This window comes from Parus major, chromosome 2 (assembly GCF_001522545.3).
Source record: "Parus major isolate Abel chromosome 2, Parus_major1.1, whole genome shotgun sequence".
Lineage (NCBI taxonomy): Eukaryota > Metazoa > Chordata > Aves > Passeriformes > Paridae > Parus > Parus major.
This window is the reverse complement of record NC_031769.1, coordinates 92,351,990-92,376,692: the sequence shown is the minus strand read 5'-3', so window position 1 is coordinate 92,376,692 and position 24,703 is coordinate 92,351,990. Positions and strand designations below refer to the sequence as shown.

The window sequence follows — 24,703 nt, the reverse complement described above, 5'->3', positions numbered from 1 at the left end:
CTGACTAATGCCTGGCAGGGGCTTGGTGCTGCACTGGCCTGGGACTGGCAGCCTCCAGCTGGCACTTTCCTGGCTGCAGCAGCCAACAATTCACGGTTCTGGGCCTGTGCTTGCAGCAGCACTACCCACAAGCCGTTTCAGAAATAAAACAACTCCGCCTTGGTCTTCTCAGCAGGAAGTTTTCATTTTTCTTCCTCCTAGGAAATTGTGCAGACACCTCACAGAAGGTAGAAAGTGCCCCATAGACAGAAAAATAGCTGTGTTAATATTATCTCTGAAAATAAAAAGTTATTTATTTCCCAGGTAAGTGCTGTAAGAGCATTTCTGCAGCCACAGATTGTGACTGGCAAAATGAGAAGTCTTTGATATTCACAGTCTGGTTTCCCAGAAAGTTACCTAGCATCCCTTTGAAATAAGTAAATATGTGCAATCTGTTTATAAAGCCCTTGCACCTTGGTTCAGTTCTCAATTTAGGATGCAGTCCATTGCAGAGAATCACAGACTTTGCTTATCCTGAGAAAACAGGATAACCAGGACAGTCTGACAAAGGGATGCCACAGACTGCAAAAGTCTAATGTGCTGGAAATAGCAGGAAAATTGCCATGGACTTCCAGATTTGTGTTCATGGCCTACTAGGAATTTCTCTTCTTCCCACTGAAAGCCTGAAGCACTGGAATCAAGGATAAAAAAAAAATACTGAAGGAAAATAAATCTAATTCCATCTACAGTAACTGTGAAGAACAGCTGGATAAACACGTGGCTCGAGGATGCCTTTCCAGGTCCCAAGTGCACCAGCAGGCTCTGCAACCACTTCCCACTCACTCACTTGGGAGCTCCCTGTTCCTGCCCAATGCCAGCTCCAGCCCAGGCTCAGCCTGCCAGGACTCAGCTGGGATGAGACCAAGGCCCTGTGGATCCCCCTGGGTGGCTGGCCCACTGCTGCTGCCCATGCCCGGCCCTGTGCCCAAGTGGGACCTGCCCGGGCTCCGACAGCCCTCGCTGCTCCAGCTCCCCAGCCCGAGTGCCTGACCCGGCCTGCCTCGCTGTCACCCCCGCACCAGCTCATCCCCACGGCTCATAATCGGGACAAACACACTTGCTAAAGTCTCCAGCTCTGACTGCTTGCCTTTCAGAAAGTGTCATAAAGAGGCATTTACTGAAACAAATTCCCTTCTTCCCACCCACATCTCCTGACAACTCTTTCTGTGACAATAAATAAGACAGGTCTATCACTCACCCCATTTTCAATTTCCCAATTTTCTCTTCTGGCAAGGAAAATATTTCTCACATACCTGAAGGGAATAAAATTAAGCCCCATATTCTTTGCAGGTGGCTGACACAACTTAGTTGAAATCAGCAATTGTCAAATTATCCTACACTTCTACTGATGGCACAAGCAGCATGTTGCAATCCATATTAAAAAAAAAAAAAAAAAAAAAGGGAGAAAAAAGATAGAAGATAACTTGGTGTGGAGCTATACCATGACATTATCTGAGCATCTATTCTTTTTCATACAAGTCTAATTTATCATTTGATACAGTTTGACTAGATGATTGCAAGTTGAAGTCATGCTGCTTACATCTTTCTCTCATTGTCAGGTCTGTCACACAAAATAAAAGGTGTCAAGCTTTCCAAATACAGTGAAAGTTAACTTACAGAGTAGTTCACACTTAATTACTGCACACTTTGTATGGTGCTTAGAAGCTGCATGGGGCTAGCTAAATGACAAATCACCATCACCTCAACTAACCAGCGGGTAAAACTACATTATCTTCAGACGCTGCTTTCCTGCTTGCACTGAAGCATAGACTTGCTACTTTTTTACGATTATTTTGACTGGTATTCAAGTCCATAGGAGCCACTTGCACTTGTGTGAGTGGCAGGACACCCAGCCCAATTCACAGGAACTTTAGCATAATTGGGTGGCTGTAAAACCTGTATATCAAAGGTGTATGTGCAAGATTATCCAAAAACAATGCATCTGTATAGCTCTAAGTCTGCATGGATTCACAGACAACTGACACCTACTTAATGGAACAAACTATTAAGTTTTGTAAGCAGAATTCTTTCCTTAGCACTATCCTGCATATACACTTACACAAATCTGACGTAATTAGCAAAAGCTGGCTTACCTGGTGACAGAACAAAGACAATTCCCTTAATAAATATAAACCCTTAACAAATGAATAAATGTCAGCAAGAGTCAAGGGTGGATGTACTGCAAGGCAGAGGCACCACATCCCTGGGGAGTGCTCCAGGTTACCTTCTGACAGTGAAGTTTCTCATGTGGCCATACACAGTTTCTCCAGTGACATCTACACAAATATGCCTGAGCATTAATAACTCAGAGGTACCAGCAGCATTAAGCCTGCAGAAGGGCTTGCTAACTAAGATCAAATATGCTTTAAATGGTAGCCAAAAAAGGAATGGACATGGAAATGAAATACATTTAAAAGAGCCAGTGATTCTATGAAAAGAAATTTATTCAGAGACTGTCTTTTCGTGTTTTGCAACACAAAATAGATCAAACAAGGCTTTGCTTCTGAAAATCACGGCATTCAAAGAATACCATGGCACTTGAATGCTGACTGGAGAGATGCCAGTGATACCAGAGAAGCAATGTCTTTTCCTCCTCTACTGAAACACTCTTTGCCCTACACAATAGCTAAAAAGTCTTCAAAAAATGGCTGAGTGGAACTCCTTTATCTCTGACTAAGCATACATATCAGGGACTATGTGCCTCATCCCTCTTACAGGAATTACACAGTATCATGATCCAGAACTAAACTGATCAATCCCTGGGAAACGCCCATTGTATTGTCAAAGCATTCTTTAGTCCTCCCTGCATCTGTTTTACACAAATTGGAAATTTATGTAATAAAGAATCTCTGAAGAACTGAGAAGCAGCCTTAGCCATACCCCAAATGGCCTGAAAAAATCTGTTCTTTTTGTTTGTTCATACCGGGTTCATTCTCGTAGTACAGCTGTGCACGTGCCGTGTGTCAGGATGTGAATTCTGACATCCTCAGGCACCCAGCCTGCTCATTAAGGTTTTTTTTTAAATGGGAACATAGATACAAAGGTGTGGAAGAGGGAAGTAAAGGGACTGTAAGCACATGAATACAGGGAAAAAAGGAGGACCTAGCCCTAGGAGAGATGGAAAATGTTGCTAGGGCCCTGCAACTTAGAAAGCTCCTTTGTATGTTGCTATCCCTCAACTTTAAAAGAAGGGACAAACATTTTTTTTGTTTTAAAGGATGCACATATAAACATAAATCATTCACTGAGAAAGAATTCCAAAGTAAAGAAATTAATCTTTAGATTTCAGGATCAGTTATGTGCTTGTGAAATTTTCAGTCCCACTTAGGATGTGAACTCTCTACTACTGTATGTGTACAAAACAGACCAAGAAGCCAAAAATAAAAGCTTTCAACCCATGACCATGGCCAGTGCAAGACACATGCCATGACCTTCAGATCAAGATCCAGGTGCAGAAGGAGGAAACATCCTGCTCCCCTACCAGCAGAAGTGTACTCTCCATACTGCACATTCCTCTTGCTTCCCTTGTCTTGCTGCCCCATGAAAATGTAACAAATCAATTGTTAATGTCTCTTCTTTCATCAAACAATGGAATGTGTTCACCCAGAGCAATTTAAAAATAAGGGGTCTCCAGAAGTGAAGTGTTTTCATTGTGTAGTTACTGCCCCAAAATGCCTCCCTTTTTGAAGAAAGCTTTTGAGTTAAATTGCTTTTTAGGAAAATATTGACAAGTTACTAGGAAGACAAATTCAGCCTTGTCACTGGTATGACCAGGTTGTTTTGGCAGTAAAGTCTAATGGAAATCAAAAGCAAACAAGCCAAATGTGTAGCCACTCTACCTTGGAATTAGGCTTTGTTTGAAATGGGGTGGAGAGAGAAGGTGGCAATAAAGCAGTGGCTATCAAATTCTGCTTTTGGACTATTTACTTCAAATTTAACAAACCAATCCAAACCGCTTACAGTGAGCTCAAAACAAATTAAAAAGTAGAAGCAAAAATCAAATTAGTGCTTAGCCAAGTGGAACTGGATATCACAGATGGCTGCTGTTTAAGAATATGTGTCCATTTATCCATCTTGCTTGGCTGCCCCTGGTGTGTTCTTACAAAACACACACAGCTAGGGGCACTGCTGCCAGCCAAACTGGAAAGGTTTAGTGGTGTCAATATTTTGCCTGCCAGGTAAAAGCTCATATGCAGTCTGGCATCAGGTATTTTGACCTTCAACTCTTCCAAGAAAATCCCCAAACCCTGTCCAAACTTCCAAATGCCAACAGTTGTTTCACATCTCAGAGCTCTCTGAACATGGTATTGACAGCGTTCATCACTAACGCTTCCATGGACCAGATTTTTCTAGTCCTTTCCTTCCTTTTACAATTCTTCCTTTGAGACTGAGCTGAGAATGTGAAAATGCTTCAGGATATTCTGCAGAGCTCACCACTGTGCTTAACATTCTTCATTACTTAACAATACACTCTGGTTATGATATTTTTGATATTTTTCCTGGAGTATTTAAAATTCCCTTAAAGTATTTCAGAAAATCCGTCCACAACATGCAAATTGCCTGCTTAAGAATTTTATGTCACTTTTTGTTTTCTGCCAGTTTCGTCCTCTTAACAGAGAGGGTAACATGTTGTCAATATATCATGCATATTCATCTGGACTTTGTTTTGGTAGGTTGTTTTCTAAATCTGAAGAGAGATACTAATCCACAGTACTTAAAATAATTAAGAGAAAGGAAGAAAGTTCAGCAGTAGATTTAGACATTCACTTGTCTCCATAAACAAAATCTTACTGGGACCCTGAGAAAACTGACTGTACTGAACACCCTCTGCAAGATATAACAAAACCAGCAAAGCTTTCCCACCTTCCCATTCTTCCTTGGGACCCCAGTTATGCAGAAATTTGCTGTCATTTAAATAACCACTTGCTTTTGGACTCATTATCATAGGTTTTCTGCTCCACACGGAGAAAATTAGATTGCAAAGGGAGACATGCATGTGTCTTTTACTCAGCAGGACTATCAAATCAAGTGTCAAATTTATTCATTCCCATTTCCAGCCTCTGGCCCTCCAACAATGCAAAATCTGACAAACTATGCACCTCCTGATTATAAGCAGGTCAAAGCCAATCATCACAGCCTATTCTACTGGGATAGGCTGAAAACAGCAGGAAGAGCTAGTGAGATTCTAGAACCAGCAGTTGGTCATATCTGAAATCCAGGGCTAAGACTGAAATTCCTTCCCTTTCCTAAATAGTACAGACATACCTGAAATTATAGGTAAATAGTTCAAATATAAAAGTAAAAGTAAGTTTCTTATGCTGGCAGCATTAAACTAATTAGCAGGGAGAAAAGGGAAAAAAGAAACCCAACAATAAACCAGTAGAACTCTGTGACAAGAATATAATTATTACATTGAGGCTCATTTCAGTGGCTGAGAACTAGCAATTTTGCTAAAGAGCACACTTTTTTTTCCTTGAGATCTTAACAGGGCATGGGCACTGCATCAACAAATAATGTGAACTCCAGATCCTAATTTTAAATGAATGCAATTTATATTCTTCAACTTTTATTCTTCTTCATCTAGAATGAAAAGGTTAGGTAATATGAACATCTCAGAGAACACAGAATAACGTGTATTTTTACTTATTCTGCTGCTAACTGTGCAGCACTTGTGTGTCATACAAAGTCTTGTTTGCACACACACATGCACAACGTAAGAAAACCTCAGCTTTGTTACTAGTTTTCAAATTCAAAGAAAATAAAAGACATCCTGTTGCTCTGTCTTGACCAGAATTTGTTATTACAGCAGAATGGCCTCAACAGCCCTGAGCAATGCTATTATCCCAGGTCATCTCATCAGTATTCATTTGTGCAAGGCTGGAATAATCACTGGTATGTGGCTTGCACTGTCCCACATTCAACATTTAAAAATCAAAAAATGTAACATCTAAATTACTTCAAATTGACCCCTTTCCCCCCTGCCCTTTTTTCTTTTTTTTTTTTTTTTTTGATGATCAGGGATGCAAGAAAAGAGATAGATAGGCTAATATTGTTTAGAATGTTTGTGGGAACAACCAGTAAATCATCAAGCTCACCAGAGGGAGAACTTTGTGTGTTTGTTGGTAGAGAAGATGCTAGAAAGCAGCTGAAGTACTGACCCCCTGGCACTAAAGGAAGACCACAAAGAGAAGAGGATAAGGAAGAAAAGGAAGGAACTAGTCAGATGGAAGGATGCAAATGCAGCTAAAGAAAGTCTGGCAGAAAGAAATGGATCAGCAGGTGAGATGAAAATGTGGTGAGAAAAACACAGGGAAAAAAGACTGGTGGTAAGCAAATGCAGACAACAGCAGTAAAATAGTATACTCACACAGAAGGAATCAGTCACAGAAAGAAGGAAAACCACTGGGCTAGAGAAATGACCCAGAGCATAAGAAAAGCACAGTCTGTGGTTCTGTTTTAGGATCTTTAAACTGCTTTAAGGAAAAGCAATAACACCAGAAAAGAGATTGGAGGGGTGGCAGGGGGGAGGTATTAAAAAAAAAAAAAAAAGCACCAGGCAGGTTAAACCAAAAAAAAATCTCAAATCTGTATTTCTGCAGCACCCTATTCTACTAAAACCAGGGATCTGGTAACAGATCAGGCTGCATTTCTCAACTGCCAAAAAGGTTTAGTTTGAGATGGTAACAACAAGGTAACATAAACTCTGACTTTCCTCCTCAGAAAGAAATCATGGCAGCCAGCGACCCTATTGTGCTTTGTTGTTGCATAATTGTTAAAGAAATGCTTTCCGATGCCCTGTGAGAGGGGGTACTATCTCGAAAGCTCAAAGGGATTGTTCATTTGATCACTAAGCACAGTGTTATTCCAACCACTCATGCACGCAGAGAATGCCTCTATTCTTATGTTCCCCTGAGAGCTGAGGTCATCTGAGATATGTTGGCTATCACATATAAAGGCTGAGGTAGAACTGCTGGCAGGATGTTTTAAGTTAAGTTTTTTCACAGACCTGGAATTTCTCTTCTGCCTTTTAAGATGAACTCACCAACTACTGGGCTAATTTAAAAGGTGTCAGGATACAAGCAATCCTTCAGTTAAGAGGTCCAGGCTTGAGACCCTGTGTGCTGAATGGTGAAGCAGTTCTAAGAATGACAAAACAGACACAGACGTGTTTCTGATCCACCTGTCTCTCCCCAAAGCCTTAGGCAGAAACCTGAAAGTGCATTTGATTCAACATTCTTAGCACAAGTAGATACTAACACATGAGAAAAACAAAACAAAAAACCCAACCAATAAGAAAAAAAAAAAAAAACAAAAAAACCAAACAAAAAACCACCACACCCAAAATCCCCAAACAAATCTCCCAAGAAACTACACTCCAAAACACAAGGAAAATCCCTGCACTCAAAAACCAAACACTAGGCTAAGAAGCTGCACACAGAGATAATGTAATTAGGAAAGAATAAGGTTATTCCATTCTGCCCTGATCTACAATCTTTATTTCTTACCTCTTAAATTTTGTTTTATAATATTTCATTCAAGTCACATACCTGTGATGCACTTTAATGATTCTTGAATTGTTTTGTTGAAAACATTAAGTTGTTTACCAGTAATCTCAAAAATGAGATGCTCAGCCTCTTACCCATAGATGTGTTAATTTAAAAAAAATCCAAACAACAAAACAAGCCACCTCTGATTCACGCCACTTTAGCAGAAGCAGAATATAGACAAGAGCTCCAATTGGTACTATGTGCTAAAATCCACAGAAAATTATACACTTTCCAACTTACACTTCAAAGAGACAAGGATCAAGAGACACTATGCATCTCCACTGTGTGCACATTACTGTTCTCTGAATTAACACACAAACCAGCCTAGGAATTAAACACATGAATGCATAGAGCATGAAACGACATAAATATGCTTTATCAAATTCCTCCCCCTAATCCAAGTTGTAATTTTTTTTTCTTTGCCCCTTTGGAAGACACAGCTTACTAGCATGGTTGCTTATTTTTGTGTATAAATAATATCCTTAAAATAAATGTACTATTGCAGCCACAACATTTTAAGGAGGTCTGAAATGTTGTAAAACCCTACACTTAATGCAAATTAACTGCAATTTTCAGAAAGATGTGACCTCATTAGCAATTCTAGAAAGAAGAAATGTTAGGATATTTCACTCAGATGAAAATGTCACTATTTGCGCAGATTTTCTGTTTAACATTAGAGAGAAAAAAATACAACTTCCCAGCGTTCTGAGATCCTCCAGGTCCCTTTTCATTCACTAATTAAATTAGCAAATAAAACAACTAAATAAAAATACCAGAAGTATCAAGAATTTATATAGTTCCTCAATGAAAATTAGTCAGCTAAATTAGAGGGGTTATATTTGTATTTAAATCGGGATATTTGAACTATGACTCTTGCCTTTAAAAAACACTTGTTTTTATGTTGCAGTGCTGCACCACAATTATGTCAACGCAAGCAGACTAATAGAGATGGAGGAGAAAATGCTCTAAATTCCATATAGCTCCCTATGTCAATCTATTTTATATTCTGACCTTTCCCACAACTCTTTCCTGATAGAGAACATGATTACAATACTCTGAAAATACACTGGGAGTTGACTAGAAAAGCCACGTACTCGAACATGCCAGTAGTGCTTGGGTGCCAAAGCCAGTGTGTGATTTTAAATCACATGCTGATTTCAAGACATTCTCTTCTGTTTTCTCCAGGGGCCAGCTCCACAGCTTTCTTTTTCTTATTTTCTTTTTTAATGGAATCTTGAAATTAATTTGCAAGAACATTTCAGTCTCAGAAATCCTATAATAGGTACCTTTAGGTAGAGCTAAAAAGGGTCTTTTTTTGCATAAGAACTAAGAAAACACAGAAGAAAAGGCCTCATATTTTCAGTGCAGGAGACATTTTCAATCAGCACACACAATAAACAAAAGTAACCCATGGGTGGCAAAGATGTAACTCAGAAACAAGAAAGACATTTGTCCCTCCTCAGAATTGTTCAAAATTGAACAACAAATTACAAGTCAATATAAAAGGATTGTTGGGCTGAAGAGAGGAATAATTTAAATGCTTGCCTTCAGGGAGCAGCCACTAGCAGAGGTGTATTGCCACAGGTGTGACACTGCAGCTGTAACCCTGGTCAAGAGCAGCAACACTATTTAGAAAGGCTGCTAATGAAGTACACATTCACGGAGAATAATTGTGCTGCTGAGATTCTGCTACTGGGTTTACCCACATAGAACAGGTTTTATCATGAAACTGCACTTAGTCTGCAAAAGTCTAGAGCGATTTGGTTTGTGTTAAAAGCAAAATACTGCTTGGTGTAAAAGCATCTGACTGGCAGGGAAACACCTACTCTCAGGAACGGGAATCAGCAGTAACAACCTTGTTATGGTCTAATGTTTATAGACCAGTAGGCTCAGTGAGGTCCAGTCCTCGACTGGGTGCTCCTTAGTGACTGAAACAATGCTGGGAGGGAGTCTGCATTTGGATTATAGTACTTTTGTACCAGAGGGAAAAAATCCTGTGCACCATGAAAATAATGAGAGCAGCTGAAAAAGAAAAAGAAAAATCCCAAGCACGAATGCATTTAGAAGTCTTAACTCCTGGGTTTCTCACTTTTAGAAAAACACTCAATTTAATCTCACTGATCATCCCAATCCACATCCTGAAAACAGGCCACTAAATATAAATTACTACAATCAGGTGAGCACTGATTTTAAAACAAACACCAAATTTATTGTCTCTGGCAAATGAAAGTCACATCTCTCTGCTGAAGCCTGGGGGAATTTATCACAGAGGAGTGACAAACAGTTATTTTGCCCAATCTTCTGATTCTCACAATAAGTCCAGATCCGCCAAGATATCTCAGTCAAAACCTGGACAGTATTTCAAAGTGTTAAAGCATGTCCTTAATTCTGCCGAAATCCAGTGAAGTTCCTCTATTGATTTTCACCTATTATTCCCCATCTGTAGCCAGCTCGTGATGACTGATGTTGGCCAGCCACTGATGCCTCAAACCAAGGGTGGAAAAGGAAGAGGGAAGCTCTCCTTTCTCAGGAGTCTTAAACAGTTTGTGGTTCCAGGTTTTATTTTAAGTATGAACCTTGAAAAAAATTTGGCTTCAGAGCTTCATATCAGAATTACATATTCTGAAATAGAGCAGTAAAATTGTTTCAAGAAATTTTGGCAAATAAAACAAAATAAATTTAATTTTCAGAATTTTTATTTAATGCTGACTCTGGCACTCAGGCTTGTTGTATAACTGGAATCCACACATCTATTGCCTATTTTGTAATAGATTTCCTATGTTGACAAATGCAGAAGGAATGTGATACTACAGCAATAAAATCTAGAGACCAAACAAGAGGGTCTTGTGGTCATTTTAAGGATGGCCAGTTTATACACAAGATTGAAAATGATACACAAAACAAAGGACAGCCCGAAAGTAAGTGAAAGGGAGCAGAATAACACTGCTGCCTGCTCCTGCCATAGCCTTGCCTTATAAAGTGACATACTTGCATATTTTAGACCTGATGAATAGGTGAAGCAAAAGCTGGCAAAAATTTATCATGTCTATACCTAATCCTGCCCAAAAAGGTCTTCCCAAAAACTCAGCTCACTCATGAAAATAAATATCAAATCTGCAATTAAAACTTGGCCCATCCATTTTGGAATAAAATTATCTGTTGCACCTGTTTGACTTTGGGCTGCAAGACGTCGGCAGACCAGAAAATGGAAATACCTGCCTGCCTGAAGCTGCCCCAGGGCTATGATCAATGCCTGATGTGAAAGACAGCTACCTCGAGCCTGCTGGCTGAGCTGATGACTTCAGCTACCACAGATCAGCATCTTCCTCGGTAGGAACTCGGGCAGAACCACTGCACGGCTCTGTTAAAATCGGCAGAGTTGTGGTGCTGAAGAAGCAGGAGGTCTCATCAAGGTAAACAGTCACCACATCCTGATAAACATTCAGAGAAGCAGGCTTATTTCAAAGAAGGAATCATTTGTCAAATGTCAAGTATTTATTTTAGAAGCATCAATATTTTCATTTTGTCTTCACTGAGTCCAATGAAATTAAGTCTATTCATTGTAACGTAACATGGTGGCTCAGTTAAGTGTCCAAAACCTATCATCACTTCTGTTTCAAGAGCCCATTCATTCACTTTTTCACAAGCAGATGTTAAAAGAAAATCCTATTACAGATATTTCAGAACAGAAATAAGAACTCCTGTGAATTTCTTTCATCTGTAGACTGTTTCTATTGAAGTCATTTGAGATAAACATATTTAGAATTATTTTTTCACAGTCCATGCATGTGTTAAAACAACTGAGGTTAATCTTTAGAATGCTGATTTTTACTGCAGTCCTCCTGCAGCAGATTAGTATGATGCACAGCAGAAATTTTAAGATGCTACAGCAAGAACCACCAAAAAGGAAAAAAAAAATTCACAATGGATGACAGCTACTAGAAATAACTCAAACTAATTTAAAGTTGCTGTTGTGATTGAAATATTTGTATCCAGTATAAAAATGGTTCCTTCTAATGAAGTGGGACTATTAAAAGGGCTAGAGAAGGCCAAGCTTTTCATGGGCAACAGGGAAGGGAAGCATAGGGATGGCTCTAGAGAGGGAGCCTGCTCTGAACAGCACTGGAAATAAAGAGCAGCATTATCATGGCTGTTCTCTGCCCCTTGCAAGGCTTGTGAGCGACTGCAGTCTTGTCGCCACCAGGATGTTTCTGTACAAGTACCAGTGTGTGCACACCAGTAAATACTAGTCCTTTTCACTTCTATTTTCCTCATCAAAAATGGATTATCTCAGATGTGAATTTCTGCTCTGTTCCTCCTTGTTAGCACTTAAAGGGCCACTGTCCCACCCCTGAAACTGAACTATTGCACAAGTGCTGCTGAGCCAGGCATTTGAAGGAGTTAAGCCAAACCACAGTCAGCCTTCTCGAACAAATGCGTAACAGAGAGCCGCAGTCTCAAGTATGGATTGGATTTCCTGCCTGACACGGTGATGGAGCCCTGGAGTTTCACAGAGCTACAGGGTACAGCGATGGGAGTGCCAAGGGGAAACTGGCAGATGCCAAGTCCTGCAAATTTTCATTCACTCATTCAAATGCTCTGTGACTCTTCTTACTTTCACTCTCCACCACCATCAGATTCATTTTCAGTCCTGTGGACACAGCTGCAAATGCCATATGTGAGGCTGAAGTACAATTTAGATTAATCCAGCATAGGAATAAAAATATTTTGTTAGGGTCAGCACCAAACCAGTGTGCATGGGGTGTTTACTATTGCTGTCATTCTCTACTTTCATAATCCTTTCACTGTGGGCTATTTTTCGCTTGGTTCTCCTTCCAGAGCTACACCCATCACATACTCAAGCTGGAATTTTTGCTGCTGGACAAGAGGATGCAGCTACAGTGGCTCTCTCCCTGCCCTTCCCTATACTATAGGCATCAACCTCAACATAAGAAAATCCAGGTTTTTCCACACTTCAGCCCAACCCTTCGATGTTTTAAGGACAAGTCAATGGACTTTTGATTTTTAAGCTCAATTCACTATCTTTATAGTTTTGACAAAGTCAATAGAGCTAATTACAGTATCATGAGTGAACACGACTTAAAGGTGGGCGTGAGTGGCAAGTATCATTAAGAAATCCAACCCAGAATTTCTTAGGCTTACCAGATCCTCATGAAAAATTGGAATTTCACCCACTCAACATACTGGATGGGAAGCATCAACTCAGCACTGACATATTGTATTTATGAGGGCAAGATGTTTACCCATTTTCCCCTTGGTTTCTGTCTTCTTCATTCAGATAAGAAAAAAAATCTGGGTTTGGATATGTCTTTCATGCTGTGTGCTATGGGCAGCCTGATGGAGGCCAGACACATGAGCAGATGGGGTCCAGACCATCAGCAAAGTGCTTCTAACCAGGGTAACTGGTGACTGCTTAAAGTCTCGGGAGAATCCACTCTTTTAACACAATTTTTGCAATACGACATTATTCTGAGTCAAATCAGTTAAGGATTATTAAGGATTTTATCTAGAAATTACATAATGAAATTCCATAGTTTGTATTATGCAGGAAGCCCAAGTTGATGGCTTTTGCATATTTTTTTTTTAAGACACAGAAGTATTATCAAATCTTAGCTGCTGTTTTCATATTCTCCTAACGTACGGTACAAAAACTCCTTCTATTTCTCTTCTAGCCACTGCATTAAAAAGTGAGCCATGTTGTAATTAAAGTTTAATGACAACATCTGTTTCAGCTAACCCAACAGAAGAGTGGTTGGCCCACAGAGAACTATTCTGCTTCTTCTTTCACTCAAACCAGAACTGAGTGGTTATTCAGCCTCAACAAAATTGGAAATCAGACAACAGCAACATTGCAAGTCCTTTCTCCAAAATAAGGATCTTTCAGAAGCACTTTTAATTCATTTACAGATAAAATCCTGCCTTAACCCAGCAGGGTGGTTCATAAGAATCAGAGGCAGAGAACACTAAGGAAGTCTGTGCACACATAATACTCTCTTGGGCTGCAGCCTGCTAACAGGACAAAGATGACAAAATACATTGGGAAAGGAGTAATTTGTTTCATGACTAGCTAATTAGCCAAAAGCCTCATATCACCATCCAGAAACACGTGACATTAGACCACCCTTGGCCATCCTCACTTTTACATTTGGATACAATGCTTATTCTGGATAACAACAGGATGGTAAATGCCTATTGTGCTTCCCCCGCATCTTGTATACAGACTCACTCTTATTGAATAAACAAGGGGGAAATAAACCACCAGCTCCTGTACACTGTTACAGCAAGCATTAAAATAATGAGTAAGTCATTTATTGTTAATGTGCTGACTAATTACAGCAAGAACAGCCCACCACTGCTAAAAATACAGCAGGCATCACTGTCTCAGCTCCACGCCTATGCCAACGACCCAAGGAACAAATCCAGTCCCTATGAGATTAGGAAAACCCAGACCTCTGTTATGTATGTTGTTTGCATGTGATACACACAAGAAGAAAAAAAGTAAAAAGAACCAAATCAGTCATTAAAATGCCCTTAAGTGCTTGTGCACTCATTTTGCAGCAAACATCAATGTCATTGTAAAAGTAATCTTAAAAATTTAGATGATGTTACTGCAAAACACTGAATTAATTCATTAATGGCATATTAACTAATTAGATGTCCAAGAGCTACCATTACTGCTTAAAGCATCAGACTGATGCCAAGAAAAAAATGATGTTTGAATTCTATTTTTAAATGAAGAAAAACCATAAAAATGAACCATAACCAAAACAACCACAGAACAAATATAGAAGTTGCAAATATCTGTACTTTATAAAAACCTTCAAACCTTAAAATAACAAAAAATCCTACCAACTGGCCAGCTGTTGTCTCTCAACTCCTACAGGTCTCTTTCTACCACAGCACTTCAAACTTCACTTGTTCATATATAAAAACTACACTCAGTTTGCAAAACCCACTTTATGATGTGTAAGATACACAAGATTCAGTCCATTCCCCAAAGAAAAGATCTGCTGGTAGGGATAAAATACCACACCAAAAAGGGAAAGCTCTGAACCAAACCTCTGAGACAAATTGCACAAAAAATTGCATATGGGTTTTTTATTAAAATGTAAATCTATTCTTTCCACTCAGAAAGCTAATCCAGGGTTGCTGCTGTAATCTTGATAAATCAGTGGTCTCTGGATGAAAGCAGACAGGCCAAGTCTTTCAAGAAACTGGGAAAAGAAAAGAGAGTTAAGGAAAGTGGAAATATGTGGACAGCTGGAAAATCAGAAGCATTACTTAGCTTATAATGAAAACCAACAGGATGCTAAATTCACCCATTTGCCTCTCAGGCAAGAGGAAATAACTGCACCACGGTAATAACACCTATTTTAGAAGCATTTTCTGTCTCACCAGATTGATTTTTTTTTGGTGTAAGCTTGCCATTATTTTGCATTAAAGTCATGGCTTGTGTTCCACAATTGATCGTGTTTACAACGATAGAAGCTTCCCAGTAAGATCACTGAACTGCAATAACCCTCAGCTTTGAGCCAGCTCCTGGCAGGACTGCTTCACCTCCTGATAAAGGCCTTGTGCCTTCCAGCTCCTACCTTCACATTCTGCCCCCTCCCCTTTTTAAGCAAGAATCAAAAAGCAAAAACAGGCACAAGAAAAGAGTGACATCCATACAGGTATAACATACAATAATTTACATTCCCAACTTTGTAAGTGTATGCTGTAAAACCAGAATACAAATTCTCTCATTTTCTAAGAGAAACTTTATAAACCATCAATAATAAAAAAAAATAACCAAAAAACCCCCGAATTGGCATTCAGTGCACAGCATCCAAAAATTCCTGTGTTCCAATGCAGTGGGACCATGTTAAGGAAGATCCATAGTGAGCGTGACTGCGTCTGTCAAACCACTACAGATGGAAGTCTCATGGAGAAAGAAGTTCTTCATCGTGCGTGGGTTTACACAACTCCCCACAGGACATTCTGTGTGGGACACACAGCAGCAGCCATCAGCATAAGCAAGAATCAGAGGGAGTCAGGGTCACCGTGGAACTGTGCTCAATGTACATTTTCTTGCTGTATCTCTGAGCTCTGCACACAAAAAGACTCCTCGGGACATACCCAGTACTGCAGCTGGAAACAGCAGAATGGCAGATGGTGCTGAAAAAGCTCTACAATAGGATCTCTCCTTTTTGAGGGGGAAAAAAAAAAGTGTTTATTTTGCCTCTTTTTAGTAAAAAAAACCCCAGAGAACAAACAAACCCAAAACCAAAACAAACAAAACAGAAAAACCCCAAAATCCAACAACGAATAACCAATACACAAAAGCCACCACCAAACCCAAATAACAACAAAAACCCAACACCTCACAGTACAACTCCAGGCACACAGCATGGACCCCTGGAAAGCTCTTAGCCAGAAATAAAATGGCCACATCCAGATACAATTTGAGACCTGATCTACCAGATAAAAAAGGAAAGCTTCTGGTTTGAAAAGATAAAGTCCTGCTCTGTTTTCCCAAGGAAGATGCTTTTTACCCTGAGGGTGGTAAAACACTGAGTGTGTTACCCACAGGGGTGGTGGATGCCCCATCCCTAGAAACAGTCAAGGTGATGCTGGACAGGGTTCTGAGCAACTTGATTTAGTTCAAGGCATCCTTACCCATGGCAGGGAGTTAGGACTAGATGGCCTTCAAAGCTCCCTTCCAACTCAAAATATTCTGTGATTCTATCACAAAAAGCTACCACACTTTGACTTTCAATGCCATCAGAAAGTGGAATACACAATATACAACAGTTCCCCCTACAAAAAAATCTTGCTTGTAATTTTATGCTAATTCAATCCCACAGGAAAAAAAGAAAAAAGTATAATTAAAATTCTGCCTTTGTCATTTTCCAAGTTAAAGTAATAGGGGTTGCACCAAAAAAAGGAAGGTCCAATCCTTCCAGTGGTCAGAATGACAAGCAGTTTTCCCCCCTGCTTCTGCCTGACTGTTGTAGCACTGGATCAAATAAACTTCTCAAAATATTTTCTGGAAGTAAGAGAAGCTAAGAGTCCCCCCCTGACCCATTTCTTTAAATGCACAGCACCATAGCCAGCAATGTTCTTCTCTTCCTTGGACTGAGATGTAATTCACAATCCTTTTCTGACTACATACTGGTTGCAACAGAGACCATGTTGACTACGTGCAAGCTCAACAGAAGTTTGTAGCGAGCAAGACATTCTAGCTCCACACCACAGATGCATATTCAGTATATATCAGACAACAGAACTCTGTTGGGTGCCACAAGAAAATCCTTTCAAAAGGCAAACAAAACTAACTCTTGTCAATTCAGAATTTCATAGCTGCAAATGCCATCACTGTGATGTCTTTTCTCTCCCAATACCCTTACCCTTCTGCTCCATTTCTCCACTCCATCCTCCTGTGCAAAATGTTCATTGCCTTTGAGAATCAGCTCTCTGAAATATAAGACACACCTGACTTGTTTGTTTCATAAAGCAGCTGGTACAATGTGGCTTCATCATTGGCAAGGTCATTTCATCTATACCCCAGTCTAAAAACAAATATTAAAGAGAAATGCAAAAAAAAAAAAAAAAAGCCCCCTGGAATGGTAATTCCCAAATTTAACCCATACAAAAAGGAACAACAGGAAAACAGACATTTATGTGTTCACAACTGTCCCTTTACAGTAGTGGATCAAACCTTGCTTGAATTTACAAAGAATGCTACCAGGTCTAGCAGACTTGAAAGAGAATGCCACACTTGGCTCCTTACCATCGTGATATTTTCAATCAATAATAATGTGTTTGTCTCCAAAACCTGGGACCAGCTGATAGGGACTACAGAAACCATATTTACTCTGAAAGGTATTTTTTTAAAAAACCCTGCCATATTCAAATGGTACAGTTCATCAGGTATCTTCTGTATCACAATCCTTAGCTGCTCTATCTATTCCATGCAGAATTCCAGAGCACAGAAAATTCCCTTATGCTGAAAAGTCATTATTGCCACCTGGTCCAACGCCAACACCAACCCTGCAGAGCGAGGAGACAAGCACAAATCAAGGGATTTCTGCCTCCTTGCTGAAGAGCCTTGGAGCTGGCAGTGCAGCCTTGGTGGCAGCCAGGGGCTGGCAGCTGCTGCCACCGGGTGGCTCAGCGACAAGGGACAGCCAGCGGGGCTGGGGACACGGCTCCTGCCAGCACCCAGAAGAGGCAGGCGGCTCCCAAGCGATGCTGCCCCTCTTCGAAGGGGGCTCAGAGGCCTTGTCAGGCTCCTCTGCTGCCCGGGCTAACCTTTCTGTAGGGGGTGGCATTGTCCAGAGAGAGCTGGGGGAAGGGGTCTCTGGGGAAAATAAGGAAGTCAGAGAAGAGAGTGATCTCTGTGAAAAGGGAAGGCTGAGCTGTATCCTCTCCAAGAGACTGGAGGCTATTAAAAATTCTTCAGAAGAGGGATTCTAGTCAAAGCTGGAGCTATAAATTAATCAACTATTGGTGCACAGTGGATGCTCGGTATAATTAGCATCACTGGGGAAAAGGAAAGAAGAAAGAAATGAGGGATAGCTTGAAATAGATCAAGCCAGAGGGAGAATAACTGAGCAGGATCTGTAATCATTTAAGTCACAGAACAACAAATAACTCACCTAGGGAAAACCACTTCAAACTTATTCTTTATCCCTATAAGAGGTAAGAGTATTTTAAGAAATTTTCCAGAACTGCAGGGAAAGGCATATACAGCAGTCATTCTCAAGACAACATGAAACTTGCATCTGTCTAAATTCTGATTCTTACTACTGTGGTTTCATTTGCACCTTCAGTCCACTTTGATTTACTCACTTGACCAGGGTAGAAGAAGATTTAGACAGACCCCATTTGCATCATACTTCATCTTTTCTTACCCTCATTTTGACCTAATCTTAAAATTAAAAAAAAAAACAACCCAGACTGACATTTGGAAAATGGTAGGAGGGTTGATATAAGATACTGTAGTCTGACTGGTTTTGGGGTTGGAAGGAAATTTTCCTCCTTGTTGTGTGGAGTTATCAAAGGCTGATCAGTGTCTTGTGTTAGATAACCAGCTCAGTTCACGGATTCGGAACATGGAAATAATTAGCAGTTAGTAAATCATTAGCTTTAAAGACCAATAGCACGCTGCATGTTGACTTTCTTCAATTAAAGAATTTGTTGATCCAGGATATGGATCAGTGGATGGTGAGTTTAAACCTACCAACAGTGAACTTCATGCTTAATTCCCGTCTTTAAACTCACAGTTCCCACATGGAACCAGAAGCCTGACTAACTACTGGGTTAGCTCACTGGAACATGGGAGTAGTGATCAAAACACACAGAAGGTTTAAATGCCTGAGATTTTGCTGGTAGAAAGAGGCAGATGGAGATCTCCTTGCTTTGCTGTCTCCACCCTTCTCACAGAAAGGAAATGAGAGATCTGCACTGAGAAGGGCACAGTTTGAGATGCACATTACACCGTGCCATGGGGCTTTACAACCAGTCATACTGGATCTACTGCAAATAACTGGCAGAGCAAATGGCAAGGAAATGAGGTAATTAGCCTCAGCACCCATTTAATAAAGTTGAAAGCTGGTTCTAAAGTCCACTTGTGGATTCATCAGACACTGGCACCATATGATCAGCGCTGGAAACATTCATACCAGGGATTAAGGCTCATGTGCCAATCACACCATATTATCTCACCGAGAAAAGATGATTTCAAACAAAACCAGTTCAAGTGGTTTCCTTATATAGTAAGAAAGACTAATTATCCATGCTCCATTCCTTTTGTACCTTGAAAGAAAAAAAAGAATCCTTAATCCTTATGGTATTCAAAAATATTGCACTCATCCAAAAGTTTTCAAGCTAGTCAACTTGAGTAACATCCACATGACCAGCCCTGCCCTAACCTCTTTTGCCTTAATGTTAGACTACTGCTTCTTTACTGGAGTTCTATTAGCCTAAAATCAACCTAAAGTTCTAACAATAAGGTTTCCTTTATAAGGAAAAGGAGCTTCACCCAGCGGGTGGTGGGGTACTGGAACAGGCTCTGCAGGGAAGCGCTCACAGCACCAGCCCTGACAGAGTTCCAGAAGTGTCTGGACAATAAAGGCACATGCTGTGATTTTTGGGGTGTTCTGTGCAGGGCCAGCAGTTGGACTTAATGTTCCTGATGTGTGCCTTCTAATTCATCATATTCTGTGATTCTATGATTCCCTGACTCTTTTCCAAAACTCAATGCAGGAGGAAAGGTCAAATGTGGCTTTCAGATCAAATAATAAAAATATCAGCAAAACTTATATGGAGAGCAGGGAAGGGATTTACAGGAAAATACCAAAAGAAGCTCATTTAAAATCTAGGCCTCCAAGAATTCTCAAAGGTCATACAGTCTATCCTTCTGGCACAAGATGATTACATCAGTTTAGACAGTTACTTGTCTAACCTGTTTTTCAAGGCCTGCAATGATGAATCTGCACACTTTCCAGATGATGTATCACAATGCTTTAGTATTTGTTTCTGTATTTCCCTTTCTGACATTTAATCACATCTTTCTTTTTGCAGTTTTAATAATCTACTGCTTATCCTCTCCATTATGGATGGAGGAAAGTTTGTTTTCCCTTACTGCATAAACCTTTAATTTTGCCAAACACTTGGATTCAATCTTTCTCCTCCTCAGAGATTATTTGTTTTAGACTGCTGAGAGCTCTTTGTTTTCTTCTTGGTCCTTTCCTCCATCTTTTCAGGTCTCTGTACAGCCTGCACTCAAATGCAGTACCTCAACATTAAATATATCAGTAGATCTTGATGTGAATTCCCTTTGCATTAACACATCAAATATCATTTTCCACTTTTCACAGTAACTCACCAAATACTTCATTATCCTCTGATGACTGCTGTGTTAGTCTGGCTGCTTTCGGGCTCTCCTTAGCTGCTTCCTCTACCTTGGTTTCAGCATTCTGTAAAACAAACATTTACTGAGATTAGTTCTTCTTTCACAACTCTCAAACAGAAACACTCTTCAAACTTTTTAATTAATTAACTTCTTACATTTTTGATGACTACAGGTGGTTTTGTTATCTTTGCTATACATATGGAGTTTTGCAAAATATTAAGAACAAATACTCTCATGAAAGCCTGATTTTTTTTTCCTTTTGAGTCTGTTCTAATCTGACCAGACTACATAAATTGGAGAGTCAGAAAAAACATTTCAACAAGAAAGAGCTCTTAAACCATAACAGACTTGTAAGTTTCCACCTTTCCTCCTCATATTTAATTTTATTTCTGTTGACGTACTTCATGTTGACTTAGTGAACCAAGAGATCAGAAGATAGTACACAAATATTTCTCCTTATACAGCAAAGGCAAGTGAGCTAGAGCTTCAAATCTTTAACCAATTAATGAACTTGACTGTTTAAAGCATAAGGATTTATCTGTTTCTGAAAAAAGTCTGCGTATTAGCTACCTGGTGTTAGACTGGGCCCAGAGATAAGTCAACAACTTCAGCACTTAACTTTCCAGAAGTTAAAACATTTCATTCCCTAGCTAGAAAAGTCTGAGGAAAACATAATCTGTGAAACACTGAGATTTAAATATTTATATTGCTACTAAAGAAAAAATAACTCATGTTTTAAAAATGTTTTACTTTAGTACTCAAGAGAAACATATACACAAGCTTACAGCAATGCAGACAGTAAATTGCATAATCAGTCAGCTGTTGAATGATGGATAGGAAATGACTGATACAATATTAAATATTACTGGAAAGAGTTGACAAAGGAATAAAAGAGTAATGTTGTCTGTCTATGCTTTTTAAATGATACATATTGCTCAATTCAAGCATGTGCTCATTTGGAAGACTTTGTGTGATGTTTGAGAAATAAAATTTTTAAACTCTGACATATATTTGAAAAGACTGCTATACAATCTGTTCCTGAAAAATTACCATCTCTGCTCTCAGAAACATAGCACACTTGCAAATTTCTCTTATTAATAACAATAAGGAAGGTGTCAGAAGACAGGTAGATTAAGTCTGTTAACCTCCCTATAGAACAGAGGAGTGCAAACTTAAGGGACATAAACTCAAGAGAGTTTGAAGCAAGACAGCAAGAATTTTCAGAAAGAAATGAAAGATAGACCTAGTAAGCCTACTGGTGTCACACAGCATCTGACAAGAACCGGGAAAAGCAGAGAAAGAGCCTCAGAGGAACAGTGCAGGTCCTTCCTGAGGCAGGAACGACATGCAAAAGGATGCTACACTCCCTCCAGGCACCAACATGAGTGTGTCCCGTGCAGAAAACCCATCAGCTCAGTACCTCTCAGAGCTGAGGAGGGAAGCCAGTTTTAGCAGATGCTCACCTCAGTCTGGCTTAACTAGTGTCCCTTGGGAAGATGGAGGGACCCAGTCAGAAATCAGTAGTGGCTATGCTGGGAGACAACTTGCTTTGGGTAAACAACTTCATGATCAGCACAATTAACTTAAGTTCTGTCCCCCAGAGATATAATCTGTCAGCTGTGCAGCCACACAGTGTGCAATGCTGTCCACTCGGACAAGGGACATATGCTAAGGTTGGTTGGCAGGATCACCTGCATTTAGAGGCCACTGCTTCTGTAAGCTGCATGTTGGACTCAAATTCTCCATCCTATTTTAGTTGCTCTATAGTGAGCAGCAAATCAACTACATCTTTGCTGTACAGAGAGATGGAGAACAGCAGTCAACCCTGAAAAAAAGCAGAAGAGGATGTCTGCTACAGCAGAGTAAGTCAATCCCAGAGGCAAAGAAAAATACTAAAAATTGTGTCATTGTGGATGAGACAGAATTAATACATTTAGATGATCAAAAGTTCAGGGCTTTCCCAAATGAAGGGGACAGCTGAACTCCTAATAGCTATTGCTCTGGGCTTGGTAAAGACAGCGCTCATTAGCTCCATCTTTAATTGTATTCCATCATATTTAGTGTATGGTAAAGCTGGCAGTAGAGGAGGAGAGGGATTGCTGCTCTTTATGCTCTTGTTCCTCTTGGGAAACAGCTGAAGGTCTGTAACCTGCTGCAAGGCATCAAGAGCAGCAGCAACAAAACACTACCCATCAGAGACTCAGCTGCGTCTGTGAAACGTGCTGTCACGCCAAGCTCTTACCAGGGAGATGTTTGCATCCCTTACTTTGAAAACAGGATTTTGGCAGTCTCGGGGAAGTTAGAAAGACTGAACCCTGAGACATTTTGGTTTGACTTAAATCACTGTAAGGAACTACACAGCAGCTGTGCTGTCTGCTCCCTGAGTAAGGCACAATGTTGGTGTTGACAGATGCCAGCTCTAAGATGTTAACAGCAAAGTTGTGTGAAGTATTGGCCTAAAACATGACAGTGTATGGTTGGATATAATTCTTCTTGGCATGCCTTCTTAACCAAAATGCAAACTTCCAAAGTACTTACTTTGCTTTATTTTTTCCATGGAAGAATCTCACATTATTATCACATTATCACTCAATGCATTATTTCTGGCATATATAATATTTGCATTACCAAAACCAATACAAGACATATCACTGCAAAAGAACAATCAATGATCCAGATGCTGATCAAGCCAAGCTGTATTGAAAAAAAGTCAAGACTTGGTCAGTTGCTTGATTCTTTTTTCTATGGTCCTAAAAATTTTTAAGCATCTCCATCCTTGCAATTATGAAGAGAAAAAGTTGAAACACATTCCCTTACACTGTCTGAGCTGTGCCATAAGAGATTCTTTACCTACAGTTACAGTGTGCATTAGGCTGGTTATAAAAATAAAGGCCTTTTGTACATAACAGAGTAAACATAATTCTACCTAGCTCTTTCAGGTTGAGTACTTGATACAATTTCAGAAGTGATGGGGAAAACAGATTTATTTTACAGTATCAGTTCCCAGGAGAATAGGTAATACCTGATTTTAGCATGAAATAAATATTATATAGGCCTAAAATCACAAAAAAACTGTCTCCCCCAAAAAGCATCTCCTTGACTACTCATGTTCCAAAATACCATAAAATACCTAAGGAGCAAGCCAGCAGCTACTGCATCATAACAGCTGTTGACAGACTAGAACCACCTCTATTATTTCATAAAGCAGTTTCAAAATGAGATGTGCACGTACACTACAGCTCTACATATGTGAATATGTACACATACAGCTGCTCTTCATTCAGATCTGATAAAGATTAGAATTGCTTTATAATCTGCCTCAGTTTTATAAGATATTTTTCACCCACCTTTCCACTGTAGCTGTCCCCTGGTGCCTTAGGACTCAGTTCACCTGTTTTCCCATTATCTACCATGTGCACACCACAGTGTCCACATTACACAACATTTTAAAACTTTGATAGGTAAATATCCAAATAACCAGTAGCTGTCAAAATATTTGCAACAAATGAACAGCAATATCAAAAATGTTACATATACACCCATTAGTGCAAGAAGAAGCTACTTCTTTTTTTTTTGCTATCAGCGCCTACTTAGATGATCTTTACTTACATGAGAAATATTAAGATATCCTGAGTTACAGTGAGCTGTATTCTGCAGGTACTACCATATCAGGCCAGGTTAAAAAGTGCAGTGAGGCATATTACATTTAGAGAAGCAGCTAAGTCATCAAGGAATCATAGGCCTTGGAAATGGAAAGTTGTACTCCAGAGTATTCAAGCCAGCTTTTTAACTACGTTGCCATTTTTGCATACTAGTTAGGAAGGGCTTGTTTCTTTTCCTTTAACCACAAAGCTGTTACTCAATGACTTCGTTTTCTAAGTGATAAAACCACACAGAAAAGTTAAAGCTTCTCATCAGAGATAAAAAGATTATTCAAAAAGTGTTATGTCCCAGTGAGAATTAAAGAAATCCAGCATGAAGCACAGAGTCATATTGTCTGTGCTTTCATTCCTGCCTTTTACAGTCTACTCCTTTTCCTTATATGTACTTAGCTAGTATGTTTAGTTCCATTCCAATGGCATGAGTGAAAACAGCTAAAATTTCCTTTCTTTTCAGAAAAGTGTCATATAGGCATCGAAAGCTGCAGCAAGACAACACAGACTGTGAGTGCATCAGCAGCTGCTTTGGCAGCACAGAC

At 39.8% G+C, this 24,703-nt stretch overlaps 1 protein-coding gene across 3 annotated transcripts in view; it reads right to left on the bottom strand.

The window, feature by feature from the left end:
* The window catches only part of MBP (myelin basic protein), a 111,172-nt gene that overhangs the window by 34,003 nt on the left and 52,466 nt on the right, over positions 1–24,703 (bottom strand). For all 3 annotated transcript variants that reach the window (XM_015617198.3, XM_015617201.3, XM_015617202.3), the window contains exon 3: positions 20,479–20,569. In XM_015617198.3, the coding sequence (XP_015472684.1) occupies positions 20,479–20,569 (91 nt within the window). The remainder of the gene's footprint in view (positions 1–20,478; positions 20,570–24,703) is intronic.